Raw genomic sequence first — 16289 nt, forward strand, 5'->3', positions numbered from 1 at the left:
GCCCGTTACTGGAATTACTTGTCACAGGAAATCAGTAGTAATCGGATTTGGAAAACCTTTAAGTACACTCTACTTAGAAATGCTTTTGTTGAATAGAACTAGACTCTTGCAGCAAGATCTAAATAATTTGCTTTAGATGACCAATTTTTCCCCCTCTTTCTCTTCCTTTTCTTCCTATTCTTTATTACATTGATATTTTACTTAATCGTTTGTATCAGTGTACTATATAGGACGTTTTTACTATTCGTTATCATTTAAATTTTTTCTATAATACGAGTACATGTAATCCTCGAGTTTATCTCGAGCAGTTTATGTCTTACAAATTGTATATATTCCCCTCATATTATGTAACTGTTTGTGATTATATGTAATTTTCTACTTTATTTTATGTAATCTCTAAGGTATCTACTTTTGTTTTGTATTATATTTATGTATTTCATGTATATTATTCAAACCTGGTTGAGTGGAAGAGACACTTTAGGCACACGAAAATGTAACATCGACGAAAACTTGAAGAGAAATAAACAAACCCTATAACTGCCACATACCGGATAGCTTCACCTCAAAGAACAAAAGACAAAGATCATATTTATACACGATATAATTACGATTACGAAAAACGAAAAGTACGAATCTCATCAATAAACATTCGAAATTTGTCCTCAATAGGTGAAACATACTGTAACGTAAGGTTATAAGAGATATTTTGAAGCCTACTTAATTATATATGGATACAATTACAACACTCACCCGTTGCTGCTGCCCCCAGCGCCGCCAGGACTACAGCCCAAATGGGGGAGGCCGCTGTCGACGTCCACATGATCCGCTCCCTCTGCCAGCCCTCTCAGTTCTGAAACAAAGCAGACAAGTGATGCACAAATACTGCAAAGCTTCGAACTACATGAGCTAGTCAATGTCAGCGGGGAAGTAAGATTGACAGTACAAGCCGAAGAGTTACGAGAAAACTTGCATTCCAGTCACTATAGCCATCCTGAATCTCACACGCTCTACCAGACATCAACTGCATATACCGGATGTTTCAAAAGTCATGGTCAATAATTTATAGATGAAAAGAACAAACTTGAAGAAGCAAAAAAGATCCAATAAGAATTGACCCGCAAATTAACCGTTCATGTATTATTCCCTTAGCTAGGGTGACCAGACGTCCTCTTTTATCCGGACGCGTCCTCCTTTTCAGATCTTTGTCCGGGGTCAGAACGGATTTAAAAAAATAAAGAACAAACTTGAAGAAGCAAAAAAGCTCCAATAAGAATTGATCCGCAAATTAACCGTTCATGTAATATTCCCTTAGCTAGGGTGACCAGACGTCCTCTTTTATCCGGACGCGTCCTCCTTTTCAGATCTTTGTCCGGGGTCAGAACGGATTTAAAAAAAATAAAGGAAAAACTTGAAGAAGCAGAAAAGCTCCAATAATAATACACCCGCAAATTAACCGTTCATGTAATATTCCCTTAGCTAGGGTGACCAGACGTCCTCTTTTATCCGGACACGTTCTCCTTTTTAGACCTTTGTCCGGGGTCAGAACGTATTTAAAAAAAAATAAAGGACAAACTTGAAGAAGCAAAAAAGCTCCAATAAGAATTGACACGCAAATTAACCCTCCATGGAATATTCCCTTAGCTAGGGTGACCAGACGTCCTCTTTTATCCGGACACGTCCTCCTTTTTACATCTTTTTCCGGGGTCAGAACGGATTTAAAAAAAATAAAGAAGAAACGTGAAGAAGCAAAAAAGCTCCAATAAGAATTGACCCGTAAATTAACCGTTCATGTAATATTCCCTTAGCTAGGGTGACCAGACGTCCCCTTTTATCCGGACATGTCCTCCTTTTTAGACCTTTGTCCGGGGTCAGAACGAGTTTAAAAAAAATAAAGAACAAACTTGAAGAAGCAAAAAAGCTCCAATAAGAAAAGGCCCGCAAATTAACCGTTCATGGAATATTCCCTTAGCTAGGGTGACCAGACGTCCTCTTTTATCCGGACATGTCCTCCTTTTTAGATCTTTTTCCGGGGTCAGAACAGATTAAAAAAAAAATAAAGAAGAAACTTGAAGAAGCAAAAAAGCCCCAATAAGAATTGACCCGCAAATTAACCGTTCATAGAATATTCCCTTAGCTAGGGTGACCAGACGTCCCCTTTTATCCGGACATGTCCTCCTTTTTAGACCTTTGTCCGAGGTCAGAACGAGTTTAAAAAAATAAAGAACAAACTTGAAGAAGCAAAAAAGCTCCAATAAGAATTGACCCGCAAATTAACCGTTCATGGAATATTCCCTTAGCTAGGGTGACCAGACGTCCTCTTTTATCCGAACACGTCCTCCTTTTTAGATCTTTTTCCGGGGTCAGAACGGATTTAAAAAAAATAAAGAAGAAACGTGAAGAAGCAAAAAAGCTCCAATAAGAATTGACCCGCAAATTAACCGTTCATGTAATATTACCTTAGCTAGGGTGACCAGACGTCCTCTTTTATCCGGACGCGTCCTCCTTTTCAGATCTTTGTTCGGGGTCAGAACGGATTTAAAAAAATAAAGAACAAACTTGAAGAAGCAAAAAAGCTCCAATAAGAATTGATCCGCAAATTAACCGTTCATGTAATATTCCCTTAGCTAGGGTGACCAGACGTCCTCTTTTATCCGGACACGTCCTAATTTTCAGATCTTTGTCCGGGGTCAGAACGGATTTAAAAAAAAATAAAGAACAAACTTGAAGAAACAAAAAAGCTCCAATAAGAATTGACCTGCAAATTAACCGTTCATGGAATATTCCCATAGCTAGGGTGACCAGACGTCCTCTTTTATCCGGACACGTCCTCCTTTTCAGAGCTTTGTCCGGGGTCAGAACGGATTTTAAAAAATAAAGAAGAAACTTGAAGAAGCAAGAAAGCTCCAATAATAATATAACCGCAAATTAACCGCTCATGTAATATTCCCTTAGCTAGGGTGACCAGACGTCTTCTTTTATCCGGACACGTCCTCCTTTTCAGATCTTTGTCAGGGGTCAGAACGGATTTTAAAAAATAAAGGACAAACTTGAAGAAGCAAAAAAGCTCCAATAATAATATACCCGTAAATTAACCGTTCATGTAATATTCCCTTAGCTAGGGTGACCAGACGTCCTCTTTTATCCGGACACGTTCTCCTTTTTAGACCTTTGTCCGGGGTCAGAACGTATTTAAAAAAAATAAAGGACAAACTTGAAGAAGCAAAAAAGCTCCAATAAGAATTGACCCGCAAATTAACCCTCCATGGAATATTCCCTTAGCTAGGGTGACCAGACGTCCTCTTTTATCCGGACACGTCCTCCTTTTTACATCTTTTTCCGGGGTCAGAACGGATTTAAAAAAAATAAAGAACAAACGTGAAGAAGCAAAAAAGCTCCAATAAGAATTGTCCCGCAAATTAACCGTTCATGTAATATTCCCTTAGCTAGGGTGACCAGACGTCCCCTTTTATCCGGACATGTCCTCCTTTTTAGACCTTTGTCCGGGGTCAGAACGAGTTTAAAAAAATAAAGAACAAACTTGAAGAAGCAAAAAAGCTCCAATAAGATTTGACCCGCAAATTAACCGTTCATGGAATATTCCCTTAGCTAGGGTGACCAGACGTCCTCTTTTATCCGGACATGTCCTCCTTTTTAGATCTTTTTCCGGGGTCAGAACAGATTAAAAAAAAATAAAGAAGAAACTTGAAGAAGCAAAAAAGCCCCAATAAGAATTGACCCGCAAATTAACCGTTCATAGAATATTCCCTTAGCTAGGGTGACCAGACGTCCCCTTTTATCCGGACATGTCCTCCTTTTTAGACCTTTGTCCGGGGTCAGAACGAGTTTAAAAAAATAAAGAACAAACTTGAAGAAGCAAAAAAGCTCCAATAAGAATTGACCCGCAAATTAACCGTTCATGGAATATTCCCTTAGCTAGGGTGACCAGACGTCCTCTTTTATCCGGACACGTCCTCCTTTTTAGATCTTTTTCCGGGGTCAGAACAGATTAAAAAAAATAAAGAAGAAACTTGAAGAAGCAAAAAAGCCCCAATAAGAATTGACCTGCAAATTAACCGTTCATGGAATATTACCTTAGATAGGGTGACCAGACGTCCTCTTTTATCCGGACACCGTCCTCCTTTTTAGATGTTTGTCCGGGGTCAGGACGAATTAAAAAAAATCAGGAAAAGTCCTCTTTTTCGTAACTTGCATGCCTGAAATTTTGAAACTATCTGATTTGACGCCTTTTTCAAGTAATTTGCCAGTATGTGGCAGGAGCATCGAAGGAAAATACTCTTTGCCAACGTTCATAACTTTCTTTCCTCCTCCTTTTGATAATAATTAAAGTTCCCATGGTTTTCATGTGTAGTTAACTGTAAAATCATTTTATATTATTTAGTTTTATCATAAGTATGCTATAGGCCTAATAAAATAGATGACAATTTTAAATATAACATAGGCCTAGCCTAAATCTAAATACATATTTTCTGTCCTCTTTAATAAAATTATAGTTCCCTTGACTTCCGTATGTAGCTAACTGTAAATTCGTCATTATTAAGTTTTATCACAATTATTCTGTAATAAAATAGATATTAACATACTTTTAAGTGTGATATAAGCCTAAATCTGTACTATATATTGACGTAATTTAAAGTATAATATAAGCCAAAGTCTAAATCAAAGTACATATTTTCTGTCCTCTTTTTTCGAACAATGTCCTCCTTTTTGAAGTTTTGTGTCCTCCTTTTCTTCGATGTGAATCTCGTCACCCTACCTTTAGCCAGAGAAGAGCTTGTCCTGTGGCCTCCAAAGTCACCGGTTTTCAATCCGATTAGATTTCTGTGTTTGGGATCATGTAAAAAGCCTAGCTTACACTTCTGAAGTGAACAAACTTCAGGAATTAGAAGGAAGAACAACATAACTAACACAGCCGAAATACATACAGTATATCAGAAAATTCACTCCAAAATGTAGTGAAATAAGTGTAAAACAAATAATACATCGATTTGTAGTCAAAATAAGGAAATAGACAACAAATTTAATGAAGCATATGAATGAAAGCACAAGAAATGAAACTGCTGAGGTTTTACTAAAAGTACTTTTGTCAGTGGTTCAAGTAGCAGCTCCAAACAGGGGAAAGGAACGGAGTTGATAGTGAAAGAGGGAAAGTCTAGGTGAAGTAGAGAGTGTTCCTGGTATGATAGGAGAGAAGCGGGAGTAAATATCTCGAGAAAAACCTTCTGCAACGTTTGATCTGTTCATAAATTCCATCATGACCTGGCTGAAGATCGAATGCGGGCTTGCGACCGATACAGAGTCGGCCGTGGGCTGTTGGTAAGTGGTCATTAGTTGCTAGTGGTAGTGCTTTGTACCGTGAGGTCTCCTCTAGGATCATAATACCTCGTGGGAACGGGTTGAGAGATCGTGGTGATGCCAAGGCGGAAAGGTAAAGAGATTCTGCAGGACGCAAGGGATTTCGAGGGGTCCCAGAGAGGGATATCTAGAGCGGGAAAGCCTTAGGACCATCCTGGGTAGCACAATGGGACCACCCAATCGACCTGAGGGCAGTTCCAGCCCGGTATAGTGCAGTAAAAACATTTTTAAACTTAAATTTTATTTATAGTAGTCATACCATTCTGTCGTCTATGTGTTTGGTGCGATACAATGTTGTTGATATATTGGATCGCTGCTATTCTCTGCCAGTCAAACATGTACAATCAGTAGGGATTGAGATTTTTCGAAACATTATCTGTATCTTTTATAGTGGAAATGAGAATAGTTCAGCATTTAACTTTCAATTATCTAGATTCCTATTTATTTAATAACGGATGAAGCCATTAAAGATCTCTATCAGATTAGTTGGATCTATGAGATTTGAAATCGGAACCTTTCTAATAAAATTCCAGTGTTTTACCACTGGCCACGTCGCTCAGTACTAAAATTAGAAGTCATACAGACGTGACAAATTGACAAATTGAAAACATAATATAATTCGTCATATCAACTATCAATATAATGCACAGAGTCTCTATTGTTGTAAATGTGATTGTTTACATCTTGTGGTACATTTTTACAATGGTTAAGTATATTTTTTCTGGCTATGTTGATACTACTGGTATTTTAATTATATACTGCAGAAGATATTCTCCCATGGCCTGCAAGAAAACCGGACATGAACGAAATTGAAAATCTGTGATCTATACTGAAGAAAGTGAACAAAAAAGAGGCTTACAACCACACATGGATCCCTGACAAAATCAACGTGTTAATAAAGGATAAGGGAATGTTCAGAAAATATTAGTAAACTCAAGAATCAATTTTCTGTTCATTATATCTGTGTAAAATACATTTTTGTTCATTATTTTTACCGATAAATACAGTTTCGTTGCACATGTAATTAATTTAGTCGAATAATTTGTCCACGTCTGTAGTAAAACAACGAATATCAAGTAAGAGACTTTAGGTAAGGATAAGAAATTGAACAATTCCGTAACAACTACATGATTTTAATGATGAAGGGTTAAAAACTTATATGAAACAATGTCTAGGAAAACAATGACTTAAAAACACACAATCTAAAGTTAGCAACTTCCTTCCCTTCCCATATAGGCCTATGCAGTAGCTACGTAAGCAAGCTGAAACAGAAACACAGACACGTAGGTTGTCATTATCAGAACCGATCGATTGCAAGGTATAAGGACAAAAGCGATCCGGGTTCCGTTCGCAATTATCGCCCAACAAAAAGGAAGCTTCTTTCACCCTTCTCACCCTTCATCCAGTTTCGTCAGAAACAATTAGCAAGCCAAAGGAGGGGCACTTAGCGACCCTGTGCAGATGTGCTCACTGCACTTATAGTTCTAAGTTTAAGTTACTTGTCACGCAGCCCAAATCTGTAATAAATGCTACGAAATTTTCATTTACTTACAGTTTTGTACTCTAAAATGTAACCACACAGGTTGATATCATTATGAAACAAGTGGCAAATAAGTACAGGGACATCATTTTATTTTTACTAACATTTCTAATATTAACCTGGCTATACCTTTGGATCAACGGTTGATATCCCCTTCCACGACTGGAGTTCGATGATACTGGCGTAATATACAAACAAATCACTTTACTAGGTATAGGAGGGAAGAAAAGTATTTCATCCATTTACGTAAACTAGGAAATATCACGCTTTTGAGTTTGATAATTTTCATTAGGATTTTGTTTAATCAAAATACAGTACTGTACTAACACTAAGTGTTTTTACTCACGAAATGAGCTGTCCATGCGGACGTATTCATTATTCAGTGTATATTATACTGTCTACAACACATTAGCGTACAATTTAGAGAATGAAGTTAAATTGAAAAATAATCATAATAAGGATATTTAAACACATTTTCAAAATGGTGGCCGTTCATTTCGATACCGGCTTCAGTTCTAATGTGTGTAATTCCAATTACCAGTTTCGTCCTTCGCACTAGTAACTCATGTTGAAATAATTCTATACTTACTCCCAGAGTACCTTACGTACTGTAAATTCAATCTTCACTTCTGCACGATCCGAAAAGATAAAATTACTCAGACATCCTATCTACTGTCCGTCCAAGTGCTTATTTGTCGCAGGATCGCAGAAAGGGGGGAAATCACGTGACAGTTAATTATTTAAAGAGGCCCTTTTATTTAAGTTATTTTAAACAGTCGTAGGGGTGTAATATTACGTAGACGTCCAATTCCTAACAGAAATTAATATTCTGAGAAAAGAGCTAAGACAGCCCAGCCACTAGTCTTTACACAGAGGAGAATAGAAGCAGGTGGGGGAAACCGGAATGCGAAGTAGGCAAATGGATGACAGTACCTGTGCGAAAATGATGCAATATTGAAAACACTTTCGTCACTGGAAAACGCGAACATATTTTTGGAACGTACTGTTTATTATGACCGTAAGACTACTATGACTGTATATGCGGTCTTGGATCTGTGTGGAGGACGGTTGAACTTCATTAGTAGAAAGGGTGGGAGTGAAGTACATTCAAAAACTCAGGTACAATAAAAATTGAAGTAAACATAAAATGATGTCCCTGTATTATATTGCTAGGTTAAACCTAAAGGTGTGGTTTTTTTACTCTTTTACGGAACAAGGACCCTGAAGACTAGCACAGCAGCCTCAAAATGACTGATTGCTGATTGTACTTTACAGCTCCTATTGTAAGAATGTCATCTTTCGATTCAGCTTGCACGTTCTACGGTTCCGATGGAGTCCCAATGCAGTGTTCTTCATCCCCCCGAAGGCGTACTAAGGCCTTCTCAGGCTAAAGCCATCGGTACGGCACTTACAATACTGCAAGGGCTAACCGAACACAAACTACCACTGTAATGTGGCAAACCAAGTTTTATCGGTAATTGCGCCATTTTTTGCAGGGATGTACGACGGAGAGTCAAAAAGTAGCCTTAATAATTGTTTTATTAATTGAATATGTACAGGGACATCATTTTATTTTTACTTCAATTTTTATTGTACCTGAGTTTTTTAATGTACTTCACTCCCACCCTCTCTACTAGTAAACTTCCAACCGTTCTACACACACAAAACCGAGGGGCGTATACAGTACTGAGTTAGTGTATATAGTACGTTCCAGAAATATGTTCGCGTTTTCCAGTGACGAAAGAGCTTTCAATATTGAATCATATTTTCGCACAGGTACTGTCGTCCTTTTGCCTACGTCGCATCCCGATTTCCCCCACCTGCTTCTGTTCGCCCAGGCTCTGTAAAGTCTAGTAGCTGGGCTGTCTTAGCTCTTTTCTGAAAACATTAATTTCTTTTAGGAATTGGACCTCTACGTAATATTATACAACTGTTTAAAATTACTTAAATAAAAGGGCCTCGTTAAGTAATTAACTGTCACGTGATTCCCCCCTCCCTTCTACAACCCTGCAACAAAACCACTTGAACGGACAGTAGATAGCATTTCTGAGTAATTTTATCTTTTCGAATCGGGCAGAAGTGAAGATTAAGTTTACAGTACGTAAGATACTCTTTTATAGAGTAGGTATAGAATTATTTTAACATGAGTTACTCGTACGAAGGACGAAACTGGTAATTGGAATTAGGTACAGTAGACCTAGTCTATAGTGCGATAATATGCACAAAAGAACTGAAGCCTGTATCGAAATGAACGGCCACCATTTTCAAAAATGTGTTTAAATATCCATATTATGATTATCTTTCAATTTAACTACATTCTCTATATTGTACGCTAATGTGCTGTAACAGTACAATATACACTGCATAATTAATACGTCCGAATGGACAGCTGAGTAAAAACATTAAGTGTTAATACAGTACTGTATTTTGATTAAACAAAAACGTAATGAAATTATCAAACTCAAAATTGCGATATTTCCTAGTTTACGTAAATGGATTAACTATTTTTCTTCCCTCGTATACCTAGTACAGTGATTTGTATTTAACGCCAGTATCATCGAACTCCAGTCTTGGAAGGGGAAGCAAGAGCTGTTTCCGGTTCTAGATCTTTAATCCAAAGGTATAGCCAGGTTGATATTAAAAATGTTAGTAAAAATAAAATGATGTCCCTGTACAATAAGACTACAAACACTTCATCACTTTTAACATAGTATAACAGGAACACTTGCATTGAACGTAGTGAAGACTATGTTGAAAAGTGATGAAGTGTTTTTAGTCTTATTGTACATATTCAATTAATAAAACAGTTGAGGGGTTGGGTGCAAGAAAGACACTTCTCTCAATGCAACACAGTACAATTATTCACCATGTTGCAGCTTTATAGCTATGGAGGATATACCTGTCGGACGCCAAAATGCAATAAAGTTGAGGATTTTTTAAATCCATTTTCCATTTTTTTAATATACTACTGGGTTCAAAAAGTTCCCGGAATTTTACTACCATTTTTCGTATTAATATATAACAAGGGATATTATACATTTGTTTTGTTGGTAACATTCATGATGTCATTTCCTTAAAGTTTGTTGATAATGGCAATTATTGGTTTTGAGTTGTAGGCAATTGTTTATCATAGTGTTTCGTTTGTTCGTCGCATTTTGTAATTATGTCCACAGAGCAAAGTACAAACATCAAGTTGTGTGGTTTGCTGGGGACATGATCAGTATGGCTGATGAAGATGGTGATTTCTTAAACAAAATGAAACTGGTGCTACTTGTACGACCCAGTCCCTAAACGACAGTCATCTGAGTGGAAATCGAAAACATCTCCTCGGAAGCAAAAATTTCCTAGGCACACTTCCAAAGGCAAAGTTATTTTAAATGTTATGTTTTATTTAACGACGCTCGCAACTGCAGAGGTTATATCAGCATCGCCGGAAGTGCCGGAATTTTGTCCTGCAGGAGTTCTTTTTCATGCCAGTAAATCTACTGACATGAGCCTGTCGCATTTAAGCTCACTTAAAGCAAAGTTATGTTGGAAGTTTTCTTCGACTCTCAGGGTCTCATGCACCATGAGTTCATTCCAGAAGGTCGTACTGTAACGAAAGAATTGTACGTAGAAACCCTCCGTCGCCTCTGGGACGCAGTGAGAAGGAAACGTCCAGAAAAGTGGGTAGAAAGCAACTGGTTCCTTATGCATGACAATGCACCTGCTCATCGCGCAATTATTGTAAAGAATTTTCTTGCCAGGCACAACATAACTGCTTTGGATCACTCACCATACTCTCCTGATCTCTCACCACCTGATTACTTTCTGTTTCCCCGTCTGAAAAGTCATCTGAAAGGACGGATATTCAATGCTGAAGAGGTTATCGCAAACGCGACGAGAGCACTAAGACGGGCTTCACAAAATGGCTTCCAGGCCTGCTTCCAGGAACTCTACACGCGTTGGCAAAAGTGTGTTGTTGCGGAAGGCAACTATTTTGAAGGAAATGCTGTAGAATAGTGTTTAAGGTACGTTGTTTCTATGATGCTAGCAAATTCCGGGAACTTTTTGAACCTAGTATGTATGTTAAAATCTCAAGTAGGTCTACATTTGTTATTTTGTGAAATAAAAGTGACTATATAATCTTAAATGCATTGCTTATTTTCTGAAATTAAATTGACTATGTACGGTAATGTGTGTAATAATTACATAAATAACTTCCGAATATATTACTCTATTAAAAGTACAGTATTTACAGTACATTTTTAAAAATTCGTAGCCTATATGAAACCCAATATACTTTATAAGAATAAAAATAAAACAAAAAATTGAAGATACAAAATCTGAAATACATTTGATACCATGTGAAATACAATTGACAAATCTGAAATGCATTTGATATCATCTGAAATACAATTGACTAATCTGAAATGCATTTGATACCATCTGGAATACAACTGATAATATCTGAAATTAAATGAACTAATCTGAAATACATTTGATAATTTATGAAATGAAATTGATATTTTCTGAAATACAACTGGAAAAGGTGTAAAGCAGGGATGCAGAACTGGGGAAGAGAGGGGTGGAAGCATGGGGAAAGAGTTTGTTCCCCCTCCACAATCCCCCGGGCTTTCAATTACGTATGTGTGACGTCCGCAAACACACTGAATACATATCTCCTCCCCCTACCATGTTTAATGACGCGTGGAGTGAAAGGAAGGGCCGAGTTACGTGTTTCGGTTTGTGACGTATCACAATTGTAGCACAGTTTTGCATCCTTGAGTTGAGCCGTTCAGAGCAGAAGCGGTGTAAGTCAAAATTGTGTAATGAGGTTTAAAGTAAAAACTCTGTAAAAGTATAAATTAATATGTCCTTCATACTATCCACTGACTACTAACAGTTTAAATAAACTGATTATTAATTGCTGCTTTGCGCTGTATTTTACAGAATGTTTACTTTAATCCTCATTACCCATTTTTGAGTTACATCACTTTTGCTCTCAACGGCTCATTTAGAGAATAGGTTCCTGACTCTTGCACAAGGAACAGACGTATTTATATAAGAAAATCGACGTAGGAGAATAATGTAATAAGTCTAAGTCTACAGTGTTAACCAGAATACCCCGACTTGTTCTTCAGTATGATATAATCTAATATAACGTAGTCTAAACTAAAATTAAAGCGATAAAATAAGAGAACAAGCGAGTTTCATCTGATCACGACTTATGTAAAATTCTAGTCTTTTTAATTCCAAACACACTTAGTACTTTATATTATCACTGTTAATATTTTAGGAGCTATTGTACAGGAAAGGCTCCTTTGCTTCAGTTATATGGTTATAGGCAATTATGTATATGAGTTCTCAGTTTAGTACACCATGAAAAATATTAAGGCTGGTTAGAGGTAATGAACACTTCCCGCCAGTAATCATGGCCACTCCCAACTCTGGGAGTTACGCTCACAATGAAGGAGATTAGTTCTTCAACCCATGGGAGCTATTATCACAAACTTTAAAGTGATGGGCAGGTCTGAATACGGCGAAGAAACCCTAAAAACTACCAGGAAGCACACTTGCGCTAGATGCAACTACGTGTTACAACAAATAAGCTTACTTCACGTTTCATGCTCAAATTACAAGTACATTTTATGAGCCACTCACATAGTTAACATGCTATTAATAACTTAAAATGGATAACTACATGAAAAGTGATCAAAAACTTGGGAAATAATTATTTAAGAAGGTTTCAAAAGAGAATAATTTTACATCTTGATTACACAACTTTTAACACTGTATCACTTCGGAATATGTATGATAAAAACTTTCTTGTGTTAAACTTTAACGTACATTGTCAACATGTTTCGAACTATTTTGGGTCATCTTCAGAACTGGTCGTTGTTGGTCTTGGTGCCTCTTGTTGCCTGTGAGGGTGCGTTCGTAGTGTAGAGTCAAAGAGTGTATGTGTTTTTAAATTGAGTTGTGTGTTACACAATTGAGTTGTCTGATACAACGATATTCTCAACACACAACTCAATTTCAAAACACATACACTCTTTGACTCTACACTACGAACGCACCCTCACAGGAAACAAGAGGCACCAAGACCAACAACGACCAGTTCTGAAGATGACCCAAAATAGGTCGAAACATGTTAACAAGGTACGATAAAATTTAACACAAGAAAGTTCTTATCATACATATTCCGAAAAGAATAATTTTATTACGCAGTGTGGATAATTTTTTTTAATATTGTGACTTTATTCTTTTTAATTATAGGTTGAATTAGGTAACACAGTTCTTCTAAGTACATATTTTATTATATATATATATATATATATATATATATATATATATATATATATATATATATATATATATATATATATTAGTTTCATTTACAAATTTCCTCATTAACATCACGTAGTTAATGATGAGCACACGGAAGGTATATCACACACGTAGGAAGGAACTGAAGGCTTCAAAACCATAGTGGGCCAAGCGCCATTTACTAAAACCGTAGAAAACAAGGTTTAAAATGAAGTTATTACCATAATTCAATGGAAAGATATAGCAAGTAATATAAAGTATACACACTGAAACTAAATTATATGCCAATCTTCATTAAACTATGGTATTCACTTAACTTTAACCCTTGCTTTGTCCGTTTTTAATAAATGGCGCTTGGCCCACTATGGTCCTGAACCCTTCAATTGTTATTTTCAGTGAAACGTTAATAGCCTTCATGCACCTGATAGAAGAAAAAGAGATTTTGAACTTGTGTTATAAACAAAATTGACAGAGGAACAGATGTTAAGGGTGTTCGAGAATAAGGAGCTAGAGGAAAATATTTGAGGCTAAGAGGGATGAAGTTACAGGAGAACGGAGAAAGTTGCACAACATAGAACTGCACGTATTGTATTCTTCGTCTAACAACATTAGGAACATTAAACCCAAACTTTTGAGATAGGCAGGGCATGTAACATGTAAATCTAGAAGTGCATATAGAATATTAGTTGGAAGACCTGAGGGGAAAAGTCCTTTGTGGAGGCCAAGGCGTAGAGGAGAGGATAATATTAAAATAGATTTGAGGGAGATTAGGATATGATGCTAGGGACTGGATTAATCTTGCTCAAGATAGGGACCGATGGTGGGCTTATGTGAGGGCGGCAATGAACCTTCGACTTCCTTAAAAGCCATTTTTAAGTAAGTAAATAGGGTATAAACAAAATGAAGAATTATTGTATCATAAAAATATTAGAAAGTGATTCGAAAACCTCCGGAATGCAAAGTATTAACCTTATTGTAACTTTTCACAATAATAATCGTAAACATTGCATATGAATGTAGGCATATACGAAAACAATTATGTGAATTTATATTGCGTACTTAGTAGTCTGAACGCCCTATTCTACAGACATGCAATAAACAATAAGAAGGAAGACTGCCACCCTCAACAGCTAACAAGATTTTACTCCCGTCTCTCAGCCATTAAAATTGCTGATGCAGCATCCTCGATACTTGAAAACCTTGTCTACTAACCGAGATAAATTACTGCAAAAAACATCGCAGAGAACTTCGATTAATTTAAGGTAAGTTTTGTACTCGTCGAACGTTCAATCAATATATTGTAGTGATTCGATATTAGTGTAACAACACGCATATTGTTCTTAATAACTATTTAGTACTAAATATTTCTTAATTTATTGTGATTTACTTCAAGAAATTCGAATACTACATGAAATTATTAAGTGAAGTGTGTCACTCTCAAGCTTCCATTCATGAGAAGGACGAGAGGAATGAGAGCGAACGTAAGAGAACGAGGAGAAAATTGGAACATCAAAACTAGGTAGAAGGAAGAGGTCAAGAGGAACAAGCAGAACAAGTCAGGCTAGAAGAAGGGCAAGAGAAACAAAGAGGACACAAGGAAGAAAGAGGACAAGAGAATCAAGCAGTAAAAGAGGGGCAAGGAAGAGGACAAGAGGGACAAATAGCATAGGAACAAGCAGTACAAGGGAAAAACAGTACAAGAGGGACAAGCAGTACAAGGGACAAACAGTACAAGAGGGACAAGCAGTACAAGGGACAAACAGTACAAGAGACAAGCAGTACAAGAGGGACAAGCAGTACAAGAGGGAAAAGCAGTACAAGGGACAAACAGTACAAGAGGGACAAGCAGTACAAGAGGGACAAGCAGTACAAGAGGGCCAAGCAGTACAAGAGGGACAAGCAGTACAAGGGACAAACAGTACAAGAGGGACAAGCAGTACTAGAAGGACTAGAAGGAGAAAAGTAACAAGTACGAGAGGAACAAGGAGGAGAATAAGAGGATAAGAGAAACAAGGAGGAAATGAGGCACAAGGAGCTTAAGAGAGTCAATGAATATAACAATAAGGAAAGGACAAGAGGGACTACAAAGAGGGAACTGGGAATAGAAAGGACAAGAGGAAAAGCAGTACAAGAGAGACTAGGATGACAAGAGGAATAAGCATTGAATGAGAGACAAAAATGAGTACAAGATGAACAAAGATGGCATGAGGACAACAAGAAGAAGCAGGAAAATTGGGACTAGGAGAAAGGCAAGAGGAATAAAGAGTATATTATTACGATGTACCGATGTAATTATATTTCCGTGCAGAAATTCTGCGTCATCATATGATGAAGGACGAGTGAAACAGAGAAAAATTCTCTCCGGCAACGGGATATGAACCCGGGTTTTCAGTTCTACGTGCTGACGCTCTATCCGCTAAGCTACACCGGATTCCCATCCCGATGTCGGATTGAATCCACTCAGTTAAAGTTCCACTGCCACTGTCATACATCTATGACGCAGTGTAGAGGGTAGGCCACTAGAGGGAACCCAAGAGGTGGAACGTTAACTGAGAGGATTCAATCCGACATCGGGATGGGAATCCGGTTGGCTTAGTGGATAGAGCGTCAGCATGTAGAGCTGAAAACCCGGGTTCAAATCCCGGTGCCGGAGAGAATTTTTCTCTGTTCCCCTCATCCTTCATCACAGGAATAAAGAGGACAAGATCAAGCAGTATACGGGGGAAAAAGGTGTACAATAGAGATAAAGAGATAAGAAATAAGGAGTACAAGAGGGACGAGTTCAACAACAAAAAAAGAGATAAAATGGAGAATAAAAGAGGCACAAGTAGAACAGGAGAACAAGAGGAACAAGTATTCCAAAAGAGAAACAACAAGTAGAACAAGAGGAACAAAGTGTGTAAGAGGAACAAGAGGGACTAAGAGGAGGACAAGTACATAAAGGGTAGGAGGAACAAACAGTCTGAAAGAGAAACAGTGAGTAGAATAAGAACAAAGAAGACAAGAGGTTCAAGAGGTACTAGGAGGAACAAGAGGGATATAAATGGTAGGAGGAACTAGAATAGAA

The 16289-nt window shown here is 37.4% G+C and overlaps 1 protein-coding gene across 3 annotated transcripts in view; it reads right to left on the bottom strand.

Annotated features, from left to right (window-relative positions):
- The window catches only part of LOC138700266 (Ig-like and fibronectin type-III domain-containing protein 1), a 1344471-nt gene that overhangs the window by 625556 nt on the left and 702626 nt on the right, over positions 1 to 16289 (bottom strand). For all 3 annotated transcript variants that reach the window (XM_069826766.1, XM_069826763.1, XM_069826764.1), the window contains one exon: positions 751 to 850. In XM_069826766.1, coding sequence (XP_069682867.1) covers positions 751 to 820 — 70 coding nt within the window. In that variant the 5' untranslated portion in view covers positions 821 to 850. The remainder of the gene's footprint in view (positions 1 to 750; positions 851 to 16289) is intronic.

The sequence above is a fragment of the Periplaneta americana genome, chromosome 5 (genome assembly GCF_040183065.1).
Source record: "Periplaneta americana isolate PAMFEO1 chromosome 5, P.americana_PAMFEO1_priV1, whole genome shotgun sequence".
In the NCBI taxonomy this organism is placed as follows: Eukaryota; Metazoa; Arthropoda; class Insecta; order Blattodea; family Blattidae; genus Periplaneta; species Periplaneta americana.